General features: G+C 40.3%; 2 protein-coding genes across 5 annotated transcripts in view; one reads left to right on the top strand and one right to left on the bottom strand.

Moving 5' to 3' along the window:
* cadm4 (cell adhesion molecule 4) overlaps positions 1–19,472 on the top strand; it is a 151,214-nt gene extending 131,742 nt beyond the window's left edge. For 2 of the 4 annotated variants that reach the window (XM_003450536.5, XM_005455263.3), the window contains exons 6-9: positions 2,031–2,203; positions 11,172–11,288; positions 16,125–16,253; positions 17,501–19,472. In XM_003450536.5, coding sequence (XP_003450584.2) covers positions 2,031–2,203; positions 11,172–11,288; positions 16,125–16,253; positions 17,501–17,610 — 529 coding nt within the window. In that variant the 3' untranslated portion in view covers positions 17,611–19,472. Of the gene's footprint in view, positions 1–2,030; positions 2,204–11,171; positions 11,289–16,124; positions 16,254–17,236; positions 17,316–17,500 lie in introns of all 4 variants that reach the window. The other 2 variants (XM_005455265.4, XM_005455266.4) reach the window with 2 other exon arrangements.
* A 1,869-nt stretch (positions 19,473–21,341) lies between these two features.
* Positions 21,342–23,790, bottom strand: LOC109204138 (uncharacterized). Its single transcript, XM_025911711.1, has 2 exons — positions 23,611–23,790; positions 21,342–22,866 (listed from the first exon to the last, which is right to left on the bottom strand). Exons 1-2 carry the CDS (start codon positions 23,685–23,687, stop codon positions 22,017–22,019), a joined length of 927 nt encoding a protein of 308 aa, XP_025767496.1. The 5' UTR covers positions 23,688–23,790; the 3' UTR covers positions 21,342–22,016.
* Positions 23,791–24,630: the final 840 nt, after the last annotated feature.

The raw sequence follows: 24,630 nt of genomic DNA, 5'->3' as shown, positions 1-24,630 counted from the left end.
TGCATTTTGTCTGCCTGCACTTCTGCACTTCATCTCGAACTACACATTTTCCCCTCACTCAACCTGTAATACATTCTTCCCGTTTTCTTTCCTTCTCTTAACACCTGACAACCCTTTACTCTGTCATCTCCCCCTTGTCCCTCTTCCCAGTTCTTTCAAGCACTCACTGCCCTCTAACCACACATCTCATGATTATTTATCGGGATGCACCCCTCGCTTGCCATGATTTCTCCTCTAAGACCCTTCTTTCATTCTCATGTCAACCTCACCCTATGGGCTTCTTTACCCTCCGTCTTCACCTCTTTTTTTATCGTGCCACCACTTCTGGTAGTGCCGAAGTCAATCTGATATTGACTTCCTTTGCTTCTAAAATAATTTAGCTCTTCAGGCTTTATTAAATATCTTTCACACTATGCATATTCTATCTATTGCATTGTTATGTGAGGTACTTGCTGACAGTGTTAAGCAACTTCCTTGGAAAGATTTGATTCAATAACCCATATTTTTATCCCGTGAATTTAATAATAGCATGACTACCATGATTATTAAAGAAGTTATAAATTACATTACTTATTAACTAAATACCAGTTCTGTCAAAAGTGCCTCTGAGCTGATCTAAATCCTGAACAGCCTTATATCCTGTCTTCTTTATTTGACAAGCATAGAAACATAAAGTTATTATACAATAAAGTTATTTTTATTTGGACAACCAACAAGTTACATGTTAGAGATACACTGGCCACTAACAGCTAACTAAGGCCATCCTTTACCACGTTCTACTACGGTCAAGGTAAAACCTAATGGTTAGTCGTCTCTTCAGAAAACATGAACTAAAGTGTGTGATTACTGCATGTAAGCTTATCTTGAGATATCTTTTTCCACAAGACATCTCTTTTTTTCAAACAATACAGCTTACTTTGTCATTTTGAAACCACACACCAGCAGAGATACAGAGTAATGATCAGGGAACGCAGGTAGAACGTTTCTGGACTGATAAAAGACATGCAGCTACTCAAAATGTGTATATCTATGCTCATGTCACGTGTCACGGGGACAGCAAGTAGACAAGCCCAGGTCTCATTCTCCCCAGCCACCTCGTCCAGTTCATCCGGGGAAACACAGGGGCATTCACAGGCTAGAGTGTCCTGGGTCTACCCTAGGGTCTTGTCCTGGTAGGACATGCCTGAAACACCCCACCTAGGAGGCCCCAGGAGGCATCCTAGTAAGATCACTGAACCGCCTCAGCTGGTTCCTTTCAATGTGGAAGAGAGGTCTACCCTCAGACCCTCTCAAATGACTGACCTCCTCATCACATCTCTAAGGCAGAGCCCAAACCTCATTCAGTGGAAGCTGATTTCTGCCACACGTATCTGAATATCATGCTTTCGGTCACAATAAAGAGCTTGTGACCATAGGTGAGGGTAGATCAAGAGCTGCACTTTAGCACTCAGGTCTCCACCAAACTTCCATTATGATAGCAAATAGCACTGCTTCTTGTAGGTATAATAATAAACTGCAAAAATTAGACATCTAAAACTAAAATCTATATATATTTAAGTTAGAAGATTCCAGCGTTCTGGTCAGCTACGGCATTTGCATTTCCTTTGGGCACTCCAGTTTCCTGGGCCAAAGACATGTATCAAGGTTAATTGGTGATTCTTAAATGTCCATATATGTGAAGATGCTGGCCCGAATCAGGGTTCCGCCCTCTCCTTAAACTATCAACAGTCTTTGACAGCACTGATTATGTTATTTTACTGACAGATTATGGAACTGGGTGGTACCTCTAGCACTGCTCTCAAATGGTTCTCATCACACGTATCTAACTGGCACTTCAGAACTGCATGTCCTCAACAGCACCACTCATGTGGGTCCCTCAGGGCTCAGTGCTTGGTCCAATTCTGTTTTCTTTATAGATGTTAGCCCTGGGTCATCTACTTAACAGCTTCAAAGTCATCTCCTACCATTGATATCTAGATGTTACACAGTTGACTTTTGATGACTGATTGAAGGTTTCCTATTTCTTACAGGCCCAGAAACACTCAGTGGTCCAAGATTAATGACACCTTACCTGAGAGGGCAGAGATTTCTGGCACTACTCTTCAGATTTCCCGTCTTAGCCAATCACACAACGGGACATACCTGTGCCAGGCCCAGAATGATTATGGTCGTGCTGCTGATCATTACACCCTGTTGGTGTATGGTGAGTAAAGATCACTAACAGTGAATTTGCTGTACATGTTCTTAGTATTAAGACAAGTGCTTGCAAAGTTTGCTCCTGTGGTTCTTTTTGTGTCCCTTAAGTTTTAGTACCTGAGGCTGTAGTTAATGGTCCTGAATAATTTTATGTTCAGTGGTTGCTTTGTTAAGCTTCTTATTTCTTTTCTTATTTTTTGATAATATTTTAGTGAAGTCTTTTAAATTGCATTGATTCTTTTATCTTCCCAGAGTATTTGGAGTCTGGCTATACTGGCAGTGGGCAACAGACCCACTACAGCATGATGCTTGTCTCATTTTTCTTTCAGCTTTATTTGTTTTTTTGATTCGGACACAGCAGGAAACCTTTGCTAAGCCTGCTGTGCAATTGATTTCACAGTGCTATTGATTCCACGAGGAGACTAGCATGCACAGATACTAGTCACCAACATTATTATTCTGGCTATCGCTTGTAAAGAAGCAGCTTATTATCTCCACTGTGACCCAATCTTCTCCTCAAGGAATTCAAAATAACTTATCTTCAAGTGCAATAGCTAAAGATACAAGATATTTTGACAACTAATGAATTTCACAGTGCGTAATGACACGGAGAAGACAAGGACAGAAGTTGAAACACAGTGTGCAGTGAAAAACCTGTTGGAATTCTTTTCTTGTTGCATGAACAGAGGTTTTAGAGGGGAGGAAGATGCTGGTAAAAGGGCTTTTGTTATCACGATCTGCAAATAAATTCACTGGTGCTACATTCCCAAAGTGTATGTAGTAACCTGTTCTAGTAAGCAAGCTCACAATACCCTTCTATACTCTTTACAATGGCCCCCAGTAGATTTTAGACTTTGTTTTAAGCACTAAATAGAGAAGATCCAGTTTATTTATCTCAGCTGCTTCTCTAACACACTGCTGAGATGTATACTACTATGAAGTTCAACAAAGCCAGGCTGGCTTAACAAAACCCCAAATCCCAGTTGGAGCTGGTATCACAACAGCATGATGGGCGTTTCACGCGTCACGAGACTCCACTTCCACACAACGTGATCGTTGAGAATGCCTCCTACTCAGGTTGAGATATTATAAGGTGTTGATGATAAAACAGTGATATAAATCTATAAACAGTACAAAAAAATCTAACAGTCAATCGCAACACTGTCACAAATAAAACAAGAGATTAATGCTGCAGAAAAATCATTAAGCTTGGAATTAAGTGCGCAGAGTGAAAAAACAAACAGAGCAAGTTAATTATTTTATCGCCACGTGTGCTCTCAATGTTGCTGTCTGTTTCTAACGTGACAGCCACGCTTTAGAGCTCAGGAAAATATAAACTGGATGCAATAAAATATTAAAGGTTACCATTCCACAGCCTAATAATGGAGATGTGGAAATTGCTTTGGTTTATCGACAGATCAAAGTGGAATTAATTTTATAGATGTGTTTTCTGTGTTCTAGTAGCTGCAGTTTCATCAGTGCAAAACAGACAGTACATTAGAATCGAGTATACAAACATTTATACATTTATGCATACCAACTGAATATATGCACATTCCAGCGACAAAGTGATGCGGCACCTGAGTTGCTGTAACTTTACAGCTGGGCTTCATGTATGAACTTGCACATATAAAACATATTTGCCCAGCAGAGAATCTATGTTGCACTTAAAACATGCTGTACGTATCAGAATCAGTGTGAAAATGTCTCTTTCCACAGGCTTTAAACCAAAACTCTGACCCTAACTTGCTGCTGTCCAGGTTATACGTTCACCGTGAGTAACCATGGTGATTTAGCAAGGCTTGAAAAAAAAGCCACTGTCATGACACAGAAAACTCTGACTTTAAACTCAACACAGCTCACTTACCAGTTACTGCTGCTAGCATTCTGTGATTGCAGGTTCAGAGTTTCTTTGGTATTGCACACAAGATTGAAGATTGTGGAGTGCATTGGGTCTGTGCAGTGTGATCCCTCTGTCCCTATGTCCAAAGCAAATGTCTCCCAAGTGAGACAAATGAAGAGACTTTGACTTTGATAAGCCTATCGGTCTGTGGCTTTGGATTGGTTTCATACTAAAACCATGCTTAGCTGAAATTAAGATTATTTAAAAAAAAAAAAACTGGAACTCTTTTAAAAATCAGCTAAAGACTTATTTGTTTATGTAGCCTTTCTGTTTTTTCGATTCTTATTGATAATGCCTGCTTTAATTATCAGCTTTTGTTTCTTCTGTTTTATTCTGTGTTTTTGTTGGTCTTTACTATATTTAAAACTTCTGTTATTTTTTGTAATTCTAGTTTTTATTTAAATTATTCTATTTTGTTTTACAGCACTTTGTGACTCTGTCTCTGAAAAGTAATTTATAAATAACATATTTGTTACTTATCCACTTACTTGCTATGCTAGTCCTTATTTTCAGTAATATATATGAGTATATATATATAATCTCATTACACTGTTAGATGTTCAGCACGGCCAAATTTCCAGATAATGAGGTAAGCATAAGTCCAATTAATCCCTTTGAGCTGAAACCTCAGGCATCGGATTGCTCTAAATGTTTGGTTTCAGCTACTTGTGGCTCTGTATCATATCAGTGAGAGCTGATATCCTTATTAGGGTCATTTGTAACCACAGCTCTGAGTGTAAGCACATCACATTCCTACCTCTGTTTGTGAGGGGCAGCTGATCAAATGAAAGGGTGACTTGAGGGGAGGGTGGCGAAGAGGAGTTAAAACAGCTTCACAAAGGCTCAAAATAAATAAGCATATTTTTTTACATGTGTAAATGTTGCTAGCAGAGTTCAATAATACAACTGTGGAAATGAACACAGCAGTTATCCTTTATTAATAAAAGGCGATGCTAGCGATGCCGCTTGCAACATCACATGAATATCTCGCACCACTTCTTTTCAGGAAATATGACAAATTGGCTAAACTTTCTCTCTGGCTTAGAAGTACATTTGAAAAGAATATGTTTAAAGTTGTGTAATCCAGGAGAGTAAGAACTCTGTAAAACTTGCAATCAAATAAGGACAAAACAAGATTTGTGAAATTTTAACAAGACAGCAGCAGTAGGGCTGAATTGTAAAGCAAGCTCGTCATTAGCGGCTTATATGGATTCATATCCAATGCATTTGTGGTTTGACCTAATTACCTGCACACCACTGTCACTCAGTAGGTTTGCCCTTTTGATCTAACCCCCCACTCCCCCACTGGCAGCTCCTGTCATTTCATTCTAGCACCTGATTTGAAGATCAGAGGCAGTGGGAAGAATGAAGGGAGCTGAGACATGATATCTTATGTAACATTCTTAGGTTGCTTTTAGTTAGTGCACCCTCGTCTATCTATCTTTCTCACTGTTGCACTAACCATCGCTTTCTTTTCCACACCGAGCGTACTTTTGTACAAGAATCAGATGACACACGTAATGGCAGCTTTCCACAGACATCACGGGTGGCAACACTGGCAAGATGAAAGGTGACATCACCAACAACTCTCCTTTCTCTCGCTCTTATTCTTTCTTTCTTTCTCTCTGTTTCTCTATTCAAAAAGGTTAGACATGTCGAGCTTTGATGTGTGTTGCCACCACTGTAGAAAATGTTCTGTCTTTTTCCACTCTGCTCGGCTTCCTACTTCACCATTTCCTTAGCAGTCGTCTCCATTTATTTTCCTCTGTGGCATTTTTTCCTCAAATTTCATCATTTATCTTCTTTATTTAATGTCGTTGCTCTGTGCTGCTCGTTAATTTGACATATCGCTTTTTTTTTTTCTTATCCTTTCGTTTTGTGAAAAAAAAATGATACTTTCAGATCAAGGAATCTGGCCTCAATAAAAATCCATAAAAGACAGGAAATCCTCATAAACAACATAAGCCTAGCTTCAGCTCCTTTGTGCTGCGCCATAGATTTTCAGCAATCAGCTTCTTAAGTCCTCTCGGTGTGCCCCGTATCAGTGGTAGGTTGCTGTACTTCAAAAAAATTGTACTCAGCCACTGGGCAGATTGTTTTAAACCTTATCTCAAAGAGCTCAGAGATGTTGATGCAACCATCATATTAATCTGTAGGCAACGGAAAGTCGCACTTGATTTTCCTGAATGTCACAACTAATAATCCAGCTAATATGGTGAAAATTATTTCTTGAGAAATGTCAAATGAATCCCTTGAATTCAAGCTCTAATGTTTTTGGTAATATGTGTGTCTTTGTAAGTGCCACAGAACTTAAATGCACGCTTTGCTTTACATCTGTATTGATGTATTAATGATTTAATATAGTGCTGGTGACATGCCAGCTTCTAAAAACTAAACGAAAGTCACCAGTCAATATTAAAAATGATGGGATTTAATGCTATAAAATATAAGATGAGTCATAACTCCAACATTTTACCCAGCATGTGCACCCACATTGTTTAAGTAGGTGTCATCATCTTTTTCTTTCATTCAAATAATGATTAACTTATTTTGTAGCGAGGATCTTCACTTCTTCCCAAAACATTATGCAGATCAAAAGAAATGCCGTTTTACTGGTGTATTGATGTAGTCTCATGCTTTACCTTTTCAATCTCTCTGAGGTCATTTTCTTTTATCTGTTTGAAACACTCTTGTTATTCACCTTTTCCCATTATACCTTGCTGTATTATGTTCCTCAATGTCATTTTTTCCTTGTGCTTTCAACTGTTCTCACCTTTTTAGCACCTCCTGTCCACTTCCTTTTCCTGTCCCTACTCTTCAAACACCATCACTATTTCTCACTTGGCCACCGGTCTGCCCCCTATTCTAGGTTCAGCTGCAGTTCAGTCTCTTTACCGAAGAAGGCCTTGCTCTCTGAGAAGGCGACACGGAGCAAAGTGGGTGTAAAGTAGTGAGAAGTTGGATTGGGGGAATGGGGGTAGGAGGGTGTGATGGAGAAATGAATAGGGGGAGATGAAGGACGATGGAGGTTGAATGCAGGTTAACATTCAGCACCACGGCTTGTCAAATACACGAAATGTCAGTTTAGCTGGCTCCCAGCCTTCCCACAGGGAATCCCTGGGTGCACTGGGGGAGGAAGTGCAGGCAAAGAGGGGATGATGGAAGATGTGTGTTATAAGGTATGAGTCAGCAGAAATGAAACCATTCTGTTTCAGGTGCAAAAAAACTTGTTCATCTCTATGTCTCATTTTGTGTCAACCGTCCCTCTGCGAGAATTATCTGCCATGAGGGTCTGCAGACTGAGCTCAAACTCAGGCAAAAGTGGCTTCAGATTTGTCGCAGGTGCTTTAAGTGCTGTCACTTTACAAAGAGAGGCAGGTTTAATGCTAGCCAAGGAGAATCGTGAGTGAGAGGTGGGAAACTCTCCAAGGGGCCTTGGTTGTGCAAAGACATGATGCATTGAAGCTGATCTTTATTGGACGAGTCACACTTTCCTACCACATATTATTCTGTGTGTGTTATTGAATTTTTTTGAATTCCTGTATACATGCATGTTTATGATTTAAGAGCAAGGTTTCTCAGAGTGCCCGGGGACCAATCAGAGGGCTAGGTAGCATTATATGGGCTGCACATTCATTCCTCCACAGTTTATGGCTATTTTCACACATGGTCTTCATCCTTGACCTTATATAGATATTACCTAAATTAGGTGTGAACACAGATGTACTAAATCACAGTTCATGTGATGTGAATTTATGGGGAGTAGAGCACATAAGAGTCATGTCAGTCCATAGCAATCAAGGCAGCACCTTACCCAAGACAAATTGAGTATTTCAAGTATTAGAGCTAATGTTGAGAGAGCATGTTGCTTGTGGGTGCTTTTAACTCTTTTATTCTAGTGATCATAACACACAAACACGTTTCTGTCTTCCTAATAGGACAGAGGGTGCTGGTTTGCAAGCTAGAAACCAGCACAAAAATGATTTAGTGAAATTAAATGAAGAAATTAATCACCAACATAAACCACTATCCTCTAAACAGACACATTAAAACGTTAACTACCCGTGTGTGATGTCTGCATTTTTCTGTTATAGCTCTTAATTCATGCTGGTTTCCTTAATTGACACACTTTAAGAAGCCTTGATTTAGAGAGAGTGCGATATTTCCTGTTGCTGTGCATGTACGTGTGTGAACAAATTAAAACAATGAAATTAGCTTTCTGCAACATTCAGGAGGCCACTATTGATGTAAATGTGAGAAATTTCGAAAGAATGACAAAGCAAAGGCACACAAACACACAGACTCAGCGCGAGTATCTGCAAAATCCTAAAAGGATGTGGCCTCTGTTGGGTGTTTCATCTCTGTGCCACCATTGTTAAGTAGAAATTGGATTTTTTTTATGTGTATACGCAGAGATGCATGAGCATGCGAGTGCCTGTGACAGGGAGGAGAATGTTGTTGATTGTCTGGTGAAAGCCCAAAGGGCTTCCTTATGTAATTGAACTTAGTTGCTGCACTCAGATGAATCGCCAAGCCAATAAAACCTATTAGAATTGAATTGCATGAGAGAGTGTGCAAGATGGAGAGTGAGAGAAAGAAGGGAGAGAGGGAGATGGGGAAATAAGTATTATAGTTTTCACACACTTAACACATGTGCATGCACGTGTATGCATGTGAAGGTGCTTGTTTCTGTGAAATACTGAAAGAAGTGAACAGTGGGAAGGATGCAAACTGGAAACTGATTTACAGAAAGTTACATGGAAAGCAAAAACTAAGTGACAAAAAGATGAAAGGGTGGGTACACGGTGAGATAGAGAAGGATATTAGGTGACCAGGGATTAGTCTGTCTCCTCGACTGTTGTAATGAGCCGTCAGGGTAATTGGAATGAAAAAAAAAAACAGACCTCCACTTAATGAAGTGAGACTTTCAAAAAAAATAGAATGAGAAGGAAAGTGTAAAAAGGTTAGAGGCAAGGGGCCGAAGAAGCTAGACTGAGATAATGTCGAGTCGTTTTAGTTTTAAAAAAGAAAAAGCTTCAGTGCTATTTTCTTTCACTTGTGACAATGCACCTGACATCCGAGTAAATTTTCTATGAGTTTTCAGGTAATCAGTGTCGACCTTTATGGTCACAGTAGTGGACCTTCGACCAATGTGTAAGCACTCAGTGCACTAAAAGATTGGCTAGACAAGCAGTGCTTTGGGCTAAGCCCTTAAAATAAAGAACACTGAACATGAAAGAATAACAGGGCTCATCCAAAATGGTGGCACCGTATCCTCAGGCGCACTACTGTGAGAATGAGATACGAGGAGAAACGTCATTATCGCAAGTGCCGCCTCATCCATCCCTCGAAATAACATGGGCTGTGTGCCTGATTGGCAGGCGTATAGTGTTAATGAATAACAATATGATGTGGGAAAAAAGGACGCTATCGGCCAAGAGAACGACAGCTGTATGGCATTCTCCTTAATTAAGTTGAAGAGAGGCAGTGAGGGAACGCAGTCACAGAGGAATGAAACCAGAGAGCCAGCTGAGGCAGCCAAATGAAGGGAAGTGGAGAAGTGGAGAAAATGGGTTGGGGGAGCGAGGGTGAGGGGAAAAAAAGAGTTTTGTTGATAAAGAAAGAAGAAAAGAAGAATGAGACTGAAAAAAATGAGAAAAAAGTTTAAAATAGTGAGCGGGGAACATGTATTTTTTCATGATAGTCAAAAGAAATTAATCAGCGACCAGTTAATTGGTGCAGTGACCTCAGCAATTAATCTTCAGCTCTTAGGCTCAAATGAAATCTACATGCATCCACACACACACATACAAAAGCATATAACATACAGCAATGCACTCATACACTAAAGAGAGATTTAAGTAAATTCTATTTTCTATCAAATTCGATTTGCTCCACTCTCCATTTTACTTTATTTTTCTCGCAGATAACTCTTCATCTTTTGCACAAAATACATTATGCATCATGTAAGTCATGTACATAAGAGAAGACCAAGGCTAGTCTTGAAGAAAGGAAAAAAGGCAGTAGTGGGGGAGGTATTGTGCTGACATAAGAGGAGTGCAAAAAGAGATTGATGATCTCAGGGCCAGTGGGAGAAAGAGAGAAGAGACAGAGAAATACTTACCAATAAATTACTCCTGAACAGAAAGGGCAGCGTGCGTGCGTGCGTGTGTGCAATTAGGCATTTGTGTGTAAGCACATGTACACTGAGTATGCGTGTTTTCATGCACAAGTGCATTTTCCTCTATTACAAAACAACTTCACTGTGTGTGCGTGTGTGTGCGTGTGTGTGTGTGTGTGTGTGTGTGTGTGTGCCCTACACTGAGTACATAGACTTCCTTGCATGTTGCAGTTTTATATAAATTGTCTGATGAAGTGGCGTATTATTCATTCTGAAAGTGCTGATGCACACACGCTCACGTCACCATCTCCCTTTTAGTTCTTGTCAGCCATTATTTTTATCTTTAACAGCAATATGAACTTGTCTTTTTCTACCTCTCTACCTACCATTGTGTCTTAGCCATTGATTTGGAGAATGTGTCAAGATCCAAGCTATTGTTCAGCATTGAATGAGACAGTCCCTGCATGGCACTGTTCCATTGGGAATGCATCTGTCACAGACAATGTCTCTGTCTCTTCTGCCATTGTACCATAGAAAATGTGTCAGTGATAGAGAATGTGTTCCTATATATTCCAATTGCTTCACAGATGAATGCCAGTCTGCCAGGTGTAATTCTCATCAGCTGCCACTTTAAAGCATGTTTTTCACATTGTGAGCATTTTTAACCTCCTTAGCTGGTATATAACCTGCCAAAGAACATTGCACTAATGTATTTGTTCATCACTTTTCATGGGTCAGAATATATTTCTGTTTAAAATCTGCATACATTTTGGGGGAAATGATTACTAATACTGATATTTTAGTGTTTGAAACAACTGCAGCCACAGAAACAAATGAAGCATGTGGCATGTTTTAAATCTAGTACTAACTTTACTACAAAACACCTTCTAAAATGTCCCTCTGTGTTGTATTTGTATGTCTGTGTTTATCCCATTCCCTGTCTGCCTGTAGATAATGTGTCTGTCACTACCATGGTCCCTTCCACTCCTACTCCTACCACCCCATCAATCACCTCCCATTCTACCACCCCAACCCTCCTACCACCCACCTTGGCCCTGGATCCAGAAGGTAACACACATGCATATCTTTCTTTTCTGGCTTTGCTGCATCCCAATGGGGAAACGGACAACTATGACCTGCAAGGAAGAGATCACATCTGGGTTAGCCTAATTCTTTTCTCCAAAAAGACTATACTATATATACTATACTTAAGTTTAGGGGGTTTTTTTTCTAGCTTACCTATTAAAATGTACTATGGATTTACTACAGAAAAGTTTTTGTATTTTTAAACCTGGAGCCAAAGAACTATAATAATAACTATAATCCCTTTGAGCACTTGTCCACATCAAAGTAACCGTACTTGTTGTTGCCACTGAAAGCCTCATGCTTTCTATACATTCTATGTCTTTTTCATTGTGGCCATTACTAAGGTGTTCAAGTGGATTGTCAACTAATTGCAGGATGTCAGCCTGATTCATTGTCCATCCACAGTCCCCATAGCACTGTGATGCAGTGCTATGGGGACACTGAAGACTTTCCACAGTTACGGGTTAACATTCTTTTTGTCCCAAAATTTAAGCTAAACTGCAAAAATATATATATATATATAAATATAAATAAAAAAATGTAGATAGAAGACAGAGTGCCTAATCTCTCCTGGGTTTCTCCCTAGTTGTTCTTGTGACCCAGCTCTTGCAGGTCATAGTCGCTGCATCTCTCGCCCTGTCATTTCCTTCTCTCCAATGGTGTCCTCCACCGCCCTACCTATACTCCACCTCCCTCCCCTCACACATGCAGTCGCACACACTTTACTGCTGCAACCTTCCTTTGCCCTGCATCCACATCACATGAGTGGACCCGCCTGCAGACGCTTGGGTATGCACCATGCGCAACCACCTACTCTCTCTTTTCTCATCACTAGCTGTTTGATGCCTCCCTCAACACACACTCATTGCCCAGTCAGCATTTTTACACATGTATGTGTGCGTGTGTGTGTGTGGCCTAAGCAGGATTTCATGGTGCTGTTTTTTTTTACTGTTAATGAATCTGCATTAAGAGTTAGCAACACACCTAGTTTTAAGCTGCCTAATGTTAGCCTATGGCAGGATCAGAAGGTGCTACACAAACCTTTATCTGCTTATACACGCACAGACTCACAAATGTACATCAAAAGAGAGAGAGAGAGCATGAAAGTAGAAAAGATCAGGGATCCAGGTGTTTGTAATCATATTTGCCCAGATGAGTGTTACGCTGCAGCTATAAGCAAGGTTGCTGTGTGCATATTTATAACTGCACACTCTCTTTCAGTACGCCGCATCTTTTTTCGTCTACAGAATCTAATTATCTCATTCACTCACAAAAGCACATGCTCACTGTTTTCTTCCTGCTTTCCACACCTTCAGCTCCTCTCTGTCTGCTCTCTGTTTTTTAAGAGGAAAGATGAAGCAAAGAGAACAGGAGCATTCTTCTTGTTCTGCTGTTGCCTCTGTCACTATCCGTGACAGGTAGAGGTTGTTCACCTGCTGGGCATGTGTGGAGATGTCATAAAGGGTCTTAAGAAAGTTGGTATTTGGACAGTTTTGTGGATGTTTATTCAATGTGGTGTATCATAAGGACTCCTTAGGGAAACAACTATTTTTTAAACAGTCAGTCATTTCCTGTGGTGCTTTGGGCCACTGAGGATTAACAACATATTTTTGGAGATAAAGACAGATCTCTTGAGTATGCCTGTTGTTTCTTTTGTTTTGCTTTCTTTTTTGGATCCTAAGAAATATTCCTTATTCTCACTCTGTGTCCTCAAATAACTAATATTCATTTCAGTAATAAATATAGATGCCAGTGCTTTGTCATCCACAAAACCAGAAAAGTGATGCAAGTTGCTCAGTAAGACACTTGTCCAAGAGATGCATGGAGAGAAAGGATTTTTTTTAAGTCATTGATCCTCAGTTTTCTCCTTTCTCTTCTTTTCTTTCACCTCTCCCACAAGTCCCTCTTTTTCTCCTGATATCTATCTGTTAGCACTGTATTAATGATTCATGTTTTAATTCCGCTCTATCAAGGTTCAAGAGCTGCATCAATAACTCTGTGTCCTTGCATTCTATTGGCTTTACCAGCTCTTACACTGACTCAGCCCATCAAAAGGCTTTTGTTATCACCAGCAACTCAGACACAAGTCCAGACTCAAAGACATATGTTTTATTAATTTTTTCACAACAACAAAGAACGAGACAACACAGACACTGCCAGACAGAGATGCATGGGCTTCATCTGCAACACTTATGAGTTATATTTTATACATGCTAGTAATACCATGTCAAAGAGCAGACAAAAACTATTTCTGTGATTCATTTGCGATACGCCACTAAAAGCATCAGAAGGATTAAAAGAAGTTGCATTTGGAGTCCAGTGGATGGTGTAATGGTATGTTGTGGTAATATGACGCAAGTACATATTTATGAACTAAAAAAGTCTGATACCACTAAATAGAGCATACCCATGAGAGGATATCCGTCATAGACATAAATCCATATATTCACTGATGACTTTGTTAGGTACACCTGTCCAACTCCTAGTTGAAGCAAATATCTAATCAGTTAATTTAATATCTAATCAATTAATTTAGGCATTCTAGACATGATTTAGACAACCTGCTGAATAAAAGGAGCATCAGAATGGGGAAGAAAGGTGATTTGAGTGACTTTGATCATGGTTCTTGGTGCCAGATAGGCTGGTCTGAGTATTTCAGAAACCACTGACTGGGATTTTCCCACACAACAATCTCTAGGGTTTACAGAGAATTATCCAAAAAAAGAGAAAATATCTTTCTGAGAAAATGCCTTATTGGTGCCAGAGGTCAAAGAAGAATGGCCAGAGTGCTTCAAGAGGACAGGAACTCAACAGTAACTCAAATAACTATCTGTTACAACGAAGGTGTGCAGAAGAGCATCTTTGAATGCATAACACATAGAACCTTGAAGCAGATGGGCTAAAGCAGAAGAAGTTCCCACTGGGTGCCATTCCTACCAGCTACAATTTGGCACATCTGATGAGTCTCGATTTCTGCTGCAACAGAATTTGGTGTAAGCATGGATCCAACCTGCCTTGTATCAGTAGTTCAGTTGCCTGGTGTAGTGGTGTAATAGGGTTTGGGATAGTTCTTTAAAACAACTTGGGCCCAGTAGTACCAAATGAACATGTTTAAACACCTACCTGAGTATTGTTACTGACCAAGTCCATCCCTTTATGACCACAGTGTAACCACCTTCTGATGTTTCTGATGCATCCAGCAGTACACCATACCATGTCACAAAGCTCAAATCATCTCCCTAAGTTCACTGTACTCAAATGGCCTCCCCAGTCACAGAATCTTAATCCAACAGATCATAACCCAAAATCTCTAAGGAGAGTTTTTAGCACCCAGTTGAATCTATGCCATAAGAATTAAAGAGAGTTCTTAAAGCAAAACGATTCAACCAAGCACTAGCAAGGTGTACCTAACAAAGTGATGGGTGTATTAATGTATGTACTAAAAAGGGAAAAATTAAAGAGTAACTGTTTATTTACTTTCCAGCAATATATTTTAAAAACACAACTTACTGTGAAGACATAGCTTGACCAGCTCAGCTGTGCTGCACACAGTACCGTACTGTTGTAAACTCTAAAGTTCGAATTGCTCTGCTGAACAAACTTTGATATGGCACCATTTGAAATTTACTCCTAGCTTATTTTGCTTTATTATGTTCTGTAAAAATGCAACAGCACATAGGTTCATTAGTGCTCAAAACTAAAAAATGTTTCTTTGTGCCAATGCGGGAGTCAGGGGGCCTTTTCCCCATCCAGTGAAGAACAATTCACATCCTTGCAAGAAGCACACATTTAAAGTTAGCTCTCTGGTGGATAATTAGAGCTGTCCTGTAAATTCAGGAGAAACGAGGCTGATTCCAATTATCTTAATTCTCTCTATCTCTGCATCTGTGCATGTAACTACCTGAGTGTCTTTTTTTTGTTTGTTTTTTTTGCCAGGATGTACTGCTGAAATTGTATAAAGACACACATAAACACAATCATTTCCTTTGGGTTTAGCTAAATGATCTGCAGCAGGTGCAACTAACAATAAAGCTTTTGACTTTTGAGTAATCTTAATTTGACAAACTGCTTAAAGGCGAGTATGACATCTCAGAGCACTAATCGTGTATGTGTGTGTGTGTGTGTGTGTGTGTGTGAGTGTGTGATTTAAAAAATTCTTCTATTTTCATTTTCTGTCATTTGACCCTTTGATTGATTGATCGATCAGATATCAAATGACAAATCATTTCAATACTAACTTCATTTCTCATTTTTAGCCGTCATTATTTCTTACCACAACTGCAACTTTATACCGCAAATTTTCACATAATTTGTCTTTTTCCAGGTTTTGATCTCACTTTACTCATTTTGTGGTGAAGTGTTTGGTTTCATTTCCGAGGACTGCACTGCTTGAGGTGTAAACACAGTTTCCCTCATTCAAAATGCATTGTACTCTTGACAGGTTCCTGAATGGAGTGGTTTTGCAGTAGCTGACATAGGCTACTTATTCCTTTATTCAGTCTTCTCATTTCTTCACCCTTTTCTCACTCATTTTGACTGTCTGGCATTCTGTGGAGTGAGTGGGGGGGTTATGAAAGGTGATAATGCAAGTTCGGTTGAAGATATCGACTTCGCTTTTCTCGTGTCTTGCTCCCTTTTCCAAACTGATGGAATGTGCTGCCTTTCTTTCTCTTTTATCTCGCCTGCTTTCATTTTTGATCCATTTCTCTCTTTTTTTCCCTCAGTTTCTTTGCCAGCACTTTTCTTTTCCTTTTTCTCAACATTTCCCTTTATGCAGTCTACCCACACACACTATTTGTCTTTCTTGCTCTTCCTCAGATCCTGGTGCAGTGGTAGAGACTCACAGTGCAGTACCCTATGCAGTGATAGGTGGTGTTCTGGCGCTGCTGGTTTTCACTGTCATCTGTGTCCTCATTGTCACCATCTGGTGCTCTGTCCGACAGAAAGGTAATACACAGACACACTCAAATTCACATATCAGGTGACACAAAAGTTACTCTCACAAGCATACCTGACATTTTTGGGAATCGGGGTATTTTATCAAATTTCCACAGGCATGTTTTCTCATTTCTCAACTTTCTGACTTAACGCGCTGTGAAAATAATATTGGATTCTAGTTACACCCAGAGTCTGTGAAACTCTTTTAAAGCAAGGTGTAAAATTGTCAGCAGAAAGCATGCAGGACAGGATGCTCCTCTCCAGCCAGGCACTGTCCATGATAAACAACCTTGGAAGAGAAAAGGTTAGGTGGGAAATGTAGGTGTGGTCCCCAGTGTTTTATGACTACATGTTAGTGTATCAAGGCTCATCTATTAAAGCAGACTCTCTGCGTTCCCTATCTTTTTAAGTGCCCTCTTGTTGGCAGCCACGTACTATGCACTAAAGCTGCCAAGAAATGATCTAGGAATAGTGCAGCAGGCTGCAACCAGGGTAACTTACCCTATGGCTAGACACACCGTCAGTCAACAGTCAGTATGGCTTGACCGCCAATCAGCATGAAGACAGGACCATTACAACCAATCAGTGTTGAGACAGGGTATTAGGGCTTTGTCTAGGTCCCTTGTGACTGTCAGCATGCCAGTCAACCTCTGTGGTGCAACGAATAAGGATGTCAGTCACCCATGGAGTGAAGGGACACTCCAGCATGAAGATGACTTGAGTGGTTCTTGCTCTCTACAAGCTGTACTACGCAGATTCATTAATCATACGGACCTGAGGGGTGGTAAAATGAGTTTAATGGGTTTTCTGATTGACGCAAACGTGCCATTGTTCTCTTGCACCTAACATTCCCTCCACCCTTTTCTGCCAATCTCTCTTCCCTCCCTGTCTTTTATTCTCTGTTATCTTCTATTGTCCTCCCTCTATTACCTCCTCTTCTTGTGACTCTTCTATTCACGCATCCATTCGCCAACTCTGATTTCTGCTGGTAGGCTCATACCGTACGCGAGAGCCAATTCTTGCCTGGTATTGACCTAACAATCAGTTAACTAATGAATTAATCAGTCAAAGGTATGATACGGAGTAATATTAGCACTGACTGGTTTGATTTTGCTGCATGGCACTGCAATGATCATGACGCTTTGCCGCCTAACCTCCCCCCTACAATCTCCCTCTTGTCCTCTCTCTCTCTCTCTCTCTCTCTCTCTCTCGCCCTCTCTCTCTCTCTGTCCCCTGCTCTCTTTCTGTTCATTCAGGTTCCTATCTTACCCATGAGGCCAGTGGGTTGGATGAACATGGTGAAGTGCAAGAGGCCTTCCTCAATGGGAACGACGCCAGCCAGGGCAAGAAGGAGTACCTACTGTAGCCCTTCTCCTTCCCTATTCCCTTTTCTTCTGACCTCATACCCCTTCCCCCTTCCTGTCCTTGTGTCCCACCTTATATACAGTATACACACACACACACACACACACACACAAGAACACACAAACACAAAATACAATGCGCCATAAGAGGCAGCCTTCTGAAAACGACTGTATACAGATACCGCACACAGCCAATCCATCCTGTTCCAGTCCACTCCATATACATCCTGTAAACAGACATAAACTAGGAGACAGACTGAGAAAAGAGAGCCTCTAGACCCACCAGCCATTAACGACTGTGCCATATACTGTAAGCTGGAGAAACTGGGGAAAATATAGGGAGTGAGAAAGGGAGAGAGAGAGGGGCCACAGAGTGAGGTGAATGTAGACAAAAGCGAAATGATGCCATAATTATTTTGATTGAGAGGGAAACGGGGAGCACAAAGAAAACCGGCACTCTGCCTGTGCAGCCGCCAAAGTGGAAAGGGAATTAGAGGCAGATGACTGCTATAATTCCCCGCCTGGAGAATAGAAGAATCCATTTCACAAAGCTCAATTTTTTAACTGACGGAGACAGTGGGAGCACTGTGTGAGAAGGGAGAGCGGACAAAGGGGAGAGAGAGAGAGAGTTGACCAGGAGCTTCTGAGTGCTTGATGCTCGAAAATGGAATTTTTTTTTTTTTAATTGCCAAACCATCTTGGCTACAGAGCTTAGCTCATATATAATTCCCTAACAAAACTAAACTGAGTCCCAGGAAGTATCCATACTTTATGAACAAACTAACTGTCCTGTTTTGCTATCCTTGCTGGGTGGCCTGCCAATTTGTAGCACGAAAAAAAGCATCTTTTCGTGTTATTTTTTCTCTTTCACTGCAACAGTGGAGGAAATGTGGTCCGCTTTTAATTTGCTTTGCGTTCACCTGTTACAATCCTCTCCCCTTACTCGTATATCTCTCTTTGTCTCTGTATGTCCCTCCCTCTATCACTTCTTCTTTGTTGGCTCCTAATAATGAAAGGATTAGTATTGGGCTGCGTTCCCGAGAAAGAAGAAAGGAATATGACTTGCTAAGGCATTAAAGAAAAGTATAATTATTTTAGAATGTCATTAAGAGGATAAAAAGGTTTCAAAGTCTTAATAAGAGGGCCAAGAAGAGTCAGAGTGAAAGGACTGAACGAGAGAGTAAAATGGAAGGCTTTTTTTCCTGAATGCTCAAACACATATGCAGATACATGCACACATTCATACGTACAGTAAAACATGTTGACAGTATACATATCTCTGAATTCCTTGTTTGTATAAAAAAGAACTTCGACTTAAATTAAATTAAACTTTTAAGAAATAAGAAAACAGTTTACTACTGAAACGCATTATGAGCAACTATACTAACACAGAATACTAGCCTATAGAGGTGCAAAGCCGAACAAACTACTGTCCAGTGATCTTTAAAGAAAATGAAGAAAAGAATAAAAAAAAAAACATTTGTCTTTATGAGAAACCAGAGGTCTTATTGATTTTCTATTAATTATTATTATTATTTGAACAATTATGATTGTTGTTACTGTTGTTATTATTATTGCCGTTGTTATTATTATACTTGTAAATGTTAAAGAAATGTACACTTCCCATGGTTTGTTTTGGTTCTACTGTAGAGAAATTGCTGTCATTTTTCACTCTTTTCCTCTTATCTTTCCTCTCTTTCCCAGTCTTTCTCTCTCTTTGTCTCCTGTGCCTAGTTGTCTCTTCTCCTGTCTTTCACTCTTGTTGATTTTACCATCCATGTGTCATTGTTGATATATAGCTAACTATTTCTTTATAGGGGAAAGATACAAAGCACGACAAAATAAAAAAAGAATCCAAAAATAACCTCGGGTATCAGACTGTTTTGTTTTTTTTTCTTTTTGGGGAAGGGTGGGGGCGAAGGGTGTTTACTGTATAATTAGCTGGTACTGTTTTTGAAATCCTGTGAATACAGAACAGGAGATGTAGCATATGATTAGATCAATGGGGAATAGTGGCGTTATAGGTGGGAAGATAAAGATGAAGGCTGCGGAGCCGGTTAAAACTGGCAGCTCATTCAGAATAAACAAAACAGATGCTTGTGTGGCAGTGCTAATGAATCATGAGAGCAGATAGCAGGCAAGAAAAGGTGACAGGAGGGTTGATTCAGATGCACGCAGAAAAATATGACTCTGCCATTAACTTCATCGCAATCAATACCCGATTCTGTCGGGAAGCACTCAACATGTCCATCTGTGTGCAGGGCTAGATTTGAAAGCTGCTGGAGGTCGCAGGGTGATAGATCGATGTGTTTTCTTCTATCGATGGCAAAGCTCCTTGGTCGCCTGTCATAAAGACAGATTGTCAAACGGCAATCAAAGTAATGGACTTGCCAGGCGCTACCAGCATGAGTTGACACTCTGGCCAGCAAACAATTCAGTCGAAACTAGACATATCTTGAGTTTATGATGACGCAACAGTACCACTGGAAGCGCTTGCTATCAAACTCACTGTGGTCGATGAGTAATAAAACTGAGAATATTGCCCCTTTTTTATGTCTTAAAAACAGAAGTGTGTGTCCTTCAAACAAAGGTTTCATCTGTTTGTTTTCCTGTGGGATACACAGCACTCAGTCTGGTTGTCTTTGTTGGTTGTTTGATGCTGATATTTCTGCTCGTCCTCACAGAGGGGAGAAAAAAAAAATAAAACTCTACAAAAAGTAAACTTTTTAGTTCACAGTTGTGTTTGTGTTCCCCTATAGATTCCTCATAATCACACTGAAATTCACAGCATTGACTGTTGGCTGGGTAGGCTTTCTGGGAAACAAGGCTGGACATATTTATAACACAATTCATATGGTATTTCTGAAAGCAATACGACCACCACTGTGGTCATGGAGAGTGATTATCAAATCACAAAACACGAGGAAAAAAGTGGAAAGTAACAAGCCATCAGTCCTTATTCCTCTTCTATTCATGGCATGCAGTGAATGTACCAAAATATGGCTAATAATATGACAGGAAAAATGTATGAATAACTCATATAGCTTTTCTCTGACGTTGGTTTCACAAATTAATCTTCCGGAACGGGTTCACATCAGAGAATTTCCCATTTGTGAGAGTCATATTTCATTTTTACAATTTGCAGTCAATATTTGACTTCAGTTCAAAAGGAAATAAAAAACTAATTTTATTTTACTGGCAACATGGATGATTTTATCAGTCTTTGCTCTTTGGTTTCACCAGTGACCCTAGCATGGCAAAGAGGTGACAGAGTAGCTTGAAGCACAGGTTCCTGAAGTTTCCAAGCTGCGTATAATCAGGAAGCAGGGAGCTTTCAAGCAGGCAAAACAACTGAATAGGCACCTGTGCCAGGGAAGCTGGAGAAATTTTCTTTTTCACTGAGTGATTTTTTTTTTACCACTACATTTCTTTGTCAATAATGTGTTCCAGGGAAAGTTTTATTTTTTTCTTGCAATGACATGAAACATACCAGAGTTGGTGTATTTTCTGAATACATTAAGATAAGACTGAAAGCACTGGAAGATTTGAAAAGTGAGAAAAATGAATAAAAAATGGGCACAAGATCTATAGAAAGCTGAAGAGACAGAGCAGGTCTATGATCATGAGAAACAGGGGGCAAATGTAAATTAGAGTGACCATATTTTGATTTCCAAAACAGAGAACACTTGGCCCAGCCATGAAGAACTTTAATAATGATTGGTGAAATAAAAAAATGTCATATAGGTTTTTACAAGTGAACAAGTGCAAAAAAGAGTAATACATACATATGTCCTATGCAGAGGGAGATGGATTGCCACTGTTTTCTCCATCACTGATTTCTTAACACTAACATGCTTCAAGATGAACAATCCAATTAGTGTGAATAAGGCCCTTTTTATTACAAGAGAGAATCGTATTGTATTTACAAGTTTAATCAAAGCAGCCATGAAAATTGTGTCATAACCAGGTTAATTATGTTTTCCTTACAATGCCACCTTTCTCCCTGGACCACTACTGAAGGTTTAATTAAATGCTGTCACTCATATATCTACATTACTGGTGGTTGGCTTAGTAGAGATTTAAAGCAGGCTTAGAATAAGACCCATAGGAAGAGCAGTCAAAGAAAACAGACATCTGTGATCAGGATAGTAGTTATCACCTAGAGACTTAATTTTCTCACTGACATTTGGTGTGGGACCTGATAATTAACTGGCCTTATCATTTGCTAGTTATTCATTATGTGTTTGCACAAGGTTGCAGATTGCTTAAAAGCCAACAACAAACAGAAATATGCCACATTTCTTCAGTCCACAGGTCATTTGTTTCAAATACTATTTTTTATGCACACGAAACATGGAGGGAATGTTGCTCTATCTGCTGAGAACATTAGCCCAGATCTTCCAAGAATTTAGACCTCTGGGCACACTTTGGCTTTAAGGGAGTGTTTGGCTGAAGACCATGGAGCTGCCTGCATCACCTCACACAGTGCCATACGGACAGATTTTCCTCTGGACTGGGCTACTGCAGGTGGAAGGTTGGTAACAGTGAGAGGGAATGATGCCTGTTCTTCCCCCATGTGTTTCCTAGGAGGAGTGAAAAGGATCTGGGGCACAAGACTGTAAAGCTGGAAGAGGAACAAGGCAAATATACGAACCCAGTCAGGAACATAGGTACTCGGGGTAAAAAGCAGGAGAGCGTGGATAATGTGGAGTGGCAGGCACAGGAGAACTAAAAGGGAGAGGGAGAGGGCCAGGGAGCGGGCCAAGCAGAAGTCATGTTTTGGTGGATCTGCATGACTAAAAGGAGTCTTCCTCTGCTTCATGCATAGCAGGTCAATGTAAATGGCCAGGAGGCAAAGCAAGGGGAGGATAAAAGCCGTCATCCCGTGAACATAGACCAAGAATTGGGGACTGAGAATAGTGTCAGGAGCACAGAGTGTCCAGTGGCTGCTGTGAATCTCAGCATAGGTAAAGTTGCTCATGTCCTCCACATAAAATTTTGACAAGAAGCCTCCGTATGGAAGGTACTTCCCAATGACTTTGACGTCATACTTAGGGGATGGGGAAGAGGTGAGATGGGGTAAAGAAGTTGTCCAGTTACCATCCAACTCAAGACCCACTGTGCCTGGATCCGTATTGCTCGTCCTGGCATTGAGGACATCTGTGCCGATGAACTGAGCAAAGGAGGAGAGAACAGAGGCCACCCAGCACAACAGAACTACACCCAGAGTTCGCTGACGAGTGACCACTGTGGAGTATCTGGCATCCAAAGACATGAAAAAAACACAACAACAACATATTAGCGTGGAGTTAATACTGAGACTCAATAATACTTTAAGCTATCAAAAGAAATTAGGACATCACCAAGATGATTGTTCCTAACTGACAGCTGTCTACCACTAACTCCAAAAATACAAAATGGCACGCTGTACATCTCTGTGAACAAAGTATTTTCAGTCTAAAATGAATTTCAGATTTTCCATTCAAGTCTGAATTTGTGGGTCACTGTCAATCAAACATCTAAGAGCCTTGGAGCCTATTGATATTTACTCACCATCACTCACATCGCATCACAAGCAGTGTGCGATAAGAACATCTTTATGAGCACTGAACAAACTGATTGTTTTACTACATACAAAGGTGTGTCTTGACTTATTTTTTTTTCCTTTTGCACTTACATTGATTTCTTTCTTTCTTTTTTGCTAAAAGCATGCTTACAAATCTTGGTTGACTCTTGCCACCCACATATTCACCCTTTCCCACACATATACAAAAATGTATTAAACCACTCTTTTCATTTTTGAAGTTTTATTTTACTTTGAAAAGGAGTCTTATATAAGAAATGTCTCCTTTTGTGTATTTTTTGTTGTATAATTGTGTGTGTGTGTGTGTGTGTGTGTGTCCGTTTGTTTAATTTTTAACATACACCTTTTTGCTTAAACTTTGAAACTGAAATTGAAACTTGTGTCCTTTTTCTTCTACTGATCAAACTGTTACGCTCACCTGTCTGCCAAATGATGGTATAGGTGGGTGTCCAGGGTAAGCAGTACCAACAGGAACATTGTAAACTGCCTGACCATGAAAGGGCAACACACAAGGGTTATGCAGGTGTACAAACACTGGGAGCTTCTCAGGTTGAGTAACACGTTCACAGGGACTCCTGCTGCACCTCCTATGGCTCCCACACAACCCAGACACAGTCGAAGACAGCATGAAACACTCCCAGGCTGGAGCCTGGCAATCTGGGATCCATCTTGGACATCGGCCATGGTGCCCTTGCTGGTGACTGCCATGCAAAGCCGCACGCTCACCACAATTATAGATAAAGATAACATGCACTGGCATAGGGAATACAGCCACATGAACTCCATGTCTGAGGACGATTTTTTTAAAGAGAGACAAAGAGACAAAAATGCATCTTTTCACAGTTTTGAAAAAAACAAACAAACACTGATGATAATGATGTGGGCAAACATAAATTAAAGAAAATACATATTGATGCTTTCTATGCAAATAAAGCCTCCTACTCTACTTGTCACCTCTGCCCTGTGTTCCCATGTGGTTCTTGGAGCCAAGACTGCTCCTGGAGCATCGCTTTGACTTGAATTGTCAAAGCGATGGTCAAACACACAGAGAAAGACAAAGAATAGAGGGAAAATAAATGAGAAAGGGGTGACAACGGATGGAGGAAATTGTAAGGTTAAGCAGTGGATTGTGGGTCAGAATACAAAAAACACTCAGCAGAGGGAGAAAAGTACTGTTGTAGAAGGATTTAGAATGTGATGCAAGTTTGTGCTAGGGGCAGAGAAGCAGGCAGAAAGGGAGTAGATATTTTGATAGGTATTGGAGAGCTGTAAACGTGCCTGGAGAGTGAAAAGGTCAGGCCAGACCAGACTTGACAGAACTTCTCCATGTAGGATGTGAGCACCATGCAAACACAGGACAACAAGCACCAAGCTGGGTGGCAACATACTGTTACACGCTATGTTTTCTCATACCTTGTTCCAGTGTTTAATGCACCTC

This window comes from Oreochromis niloticus, linkage group LG11 (assembly GCF_001858045.2).
Source record: "Oreochromis niloticus isolate F11D_XX linkage group LG11, O_niloticus_UMD_NMBU, whole genome shotgun sequence".
Lineage (NCBI taxonomy): Eukaryota > Metazoa > Chordata > Actinopteri > Cichliformes > Cichlidae > Oreochromis > Oreochromis niloticus.
This window is presented reverse-complemented; position numbering and strand designations above follow the sequence as displayed.

Coding starts and splice junctions, on each gene's coding strand:
- LOC109204138 (XM_025911711.1), bottom strand. CDS start 23,687: ATGGTCAGGCAGTTTACAATGTTCCTGTTGGTACTGCTTACCCTGGAC. Junction 22,867..23,610: donor TACCATCATTTGGCAGACAG/GTGAGCGTAACA, acceptor TTTGGATGCCAG/ATACTCCACAGTGGTCACTC.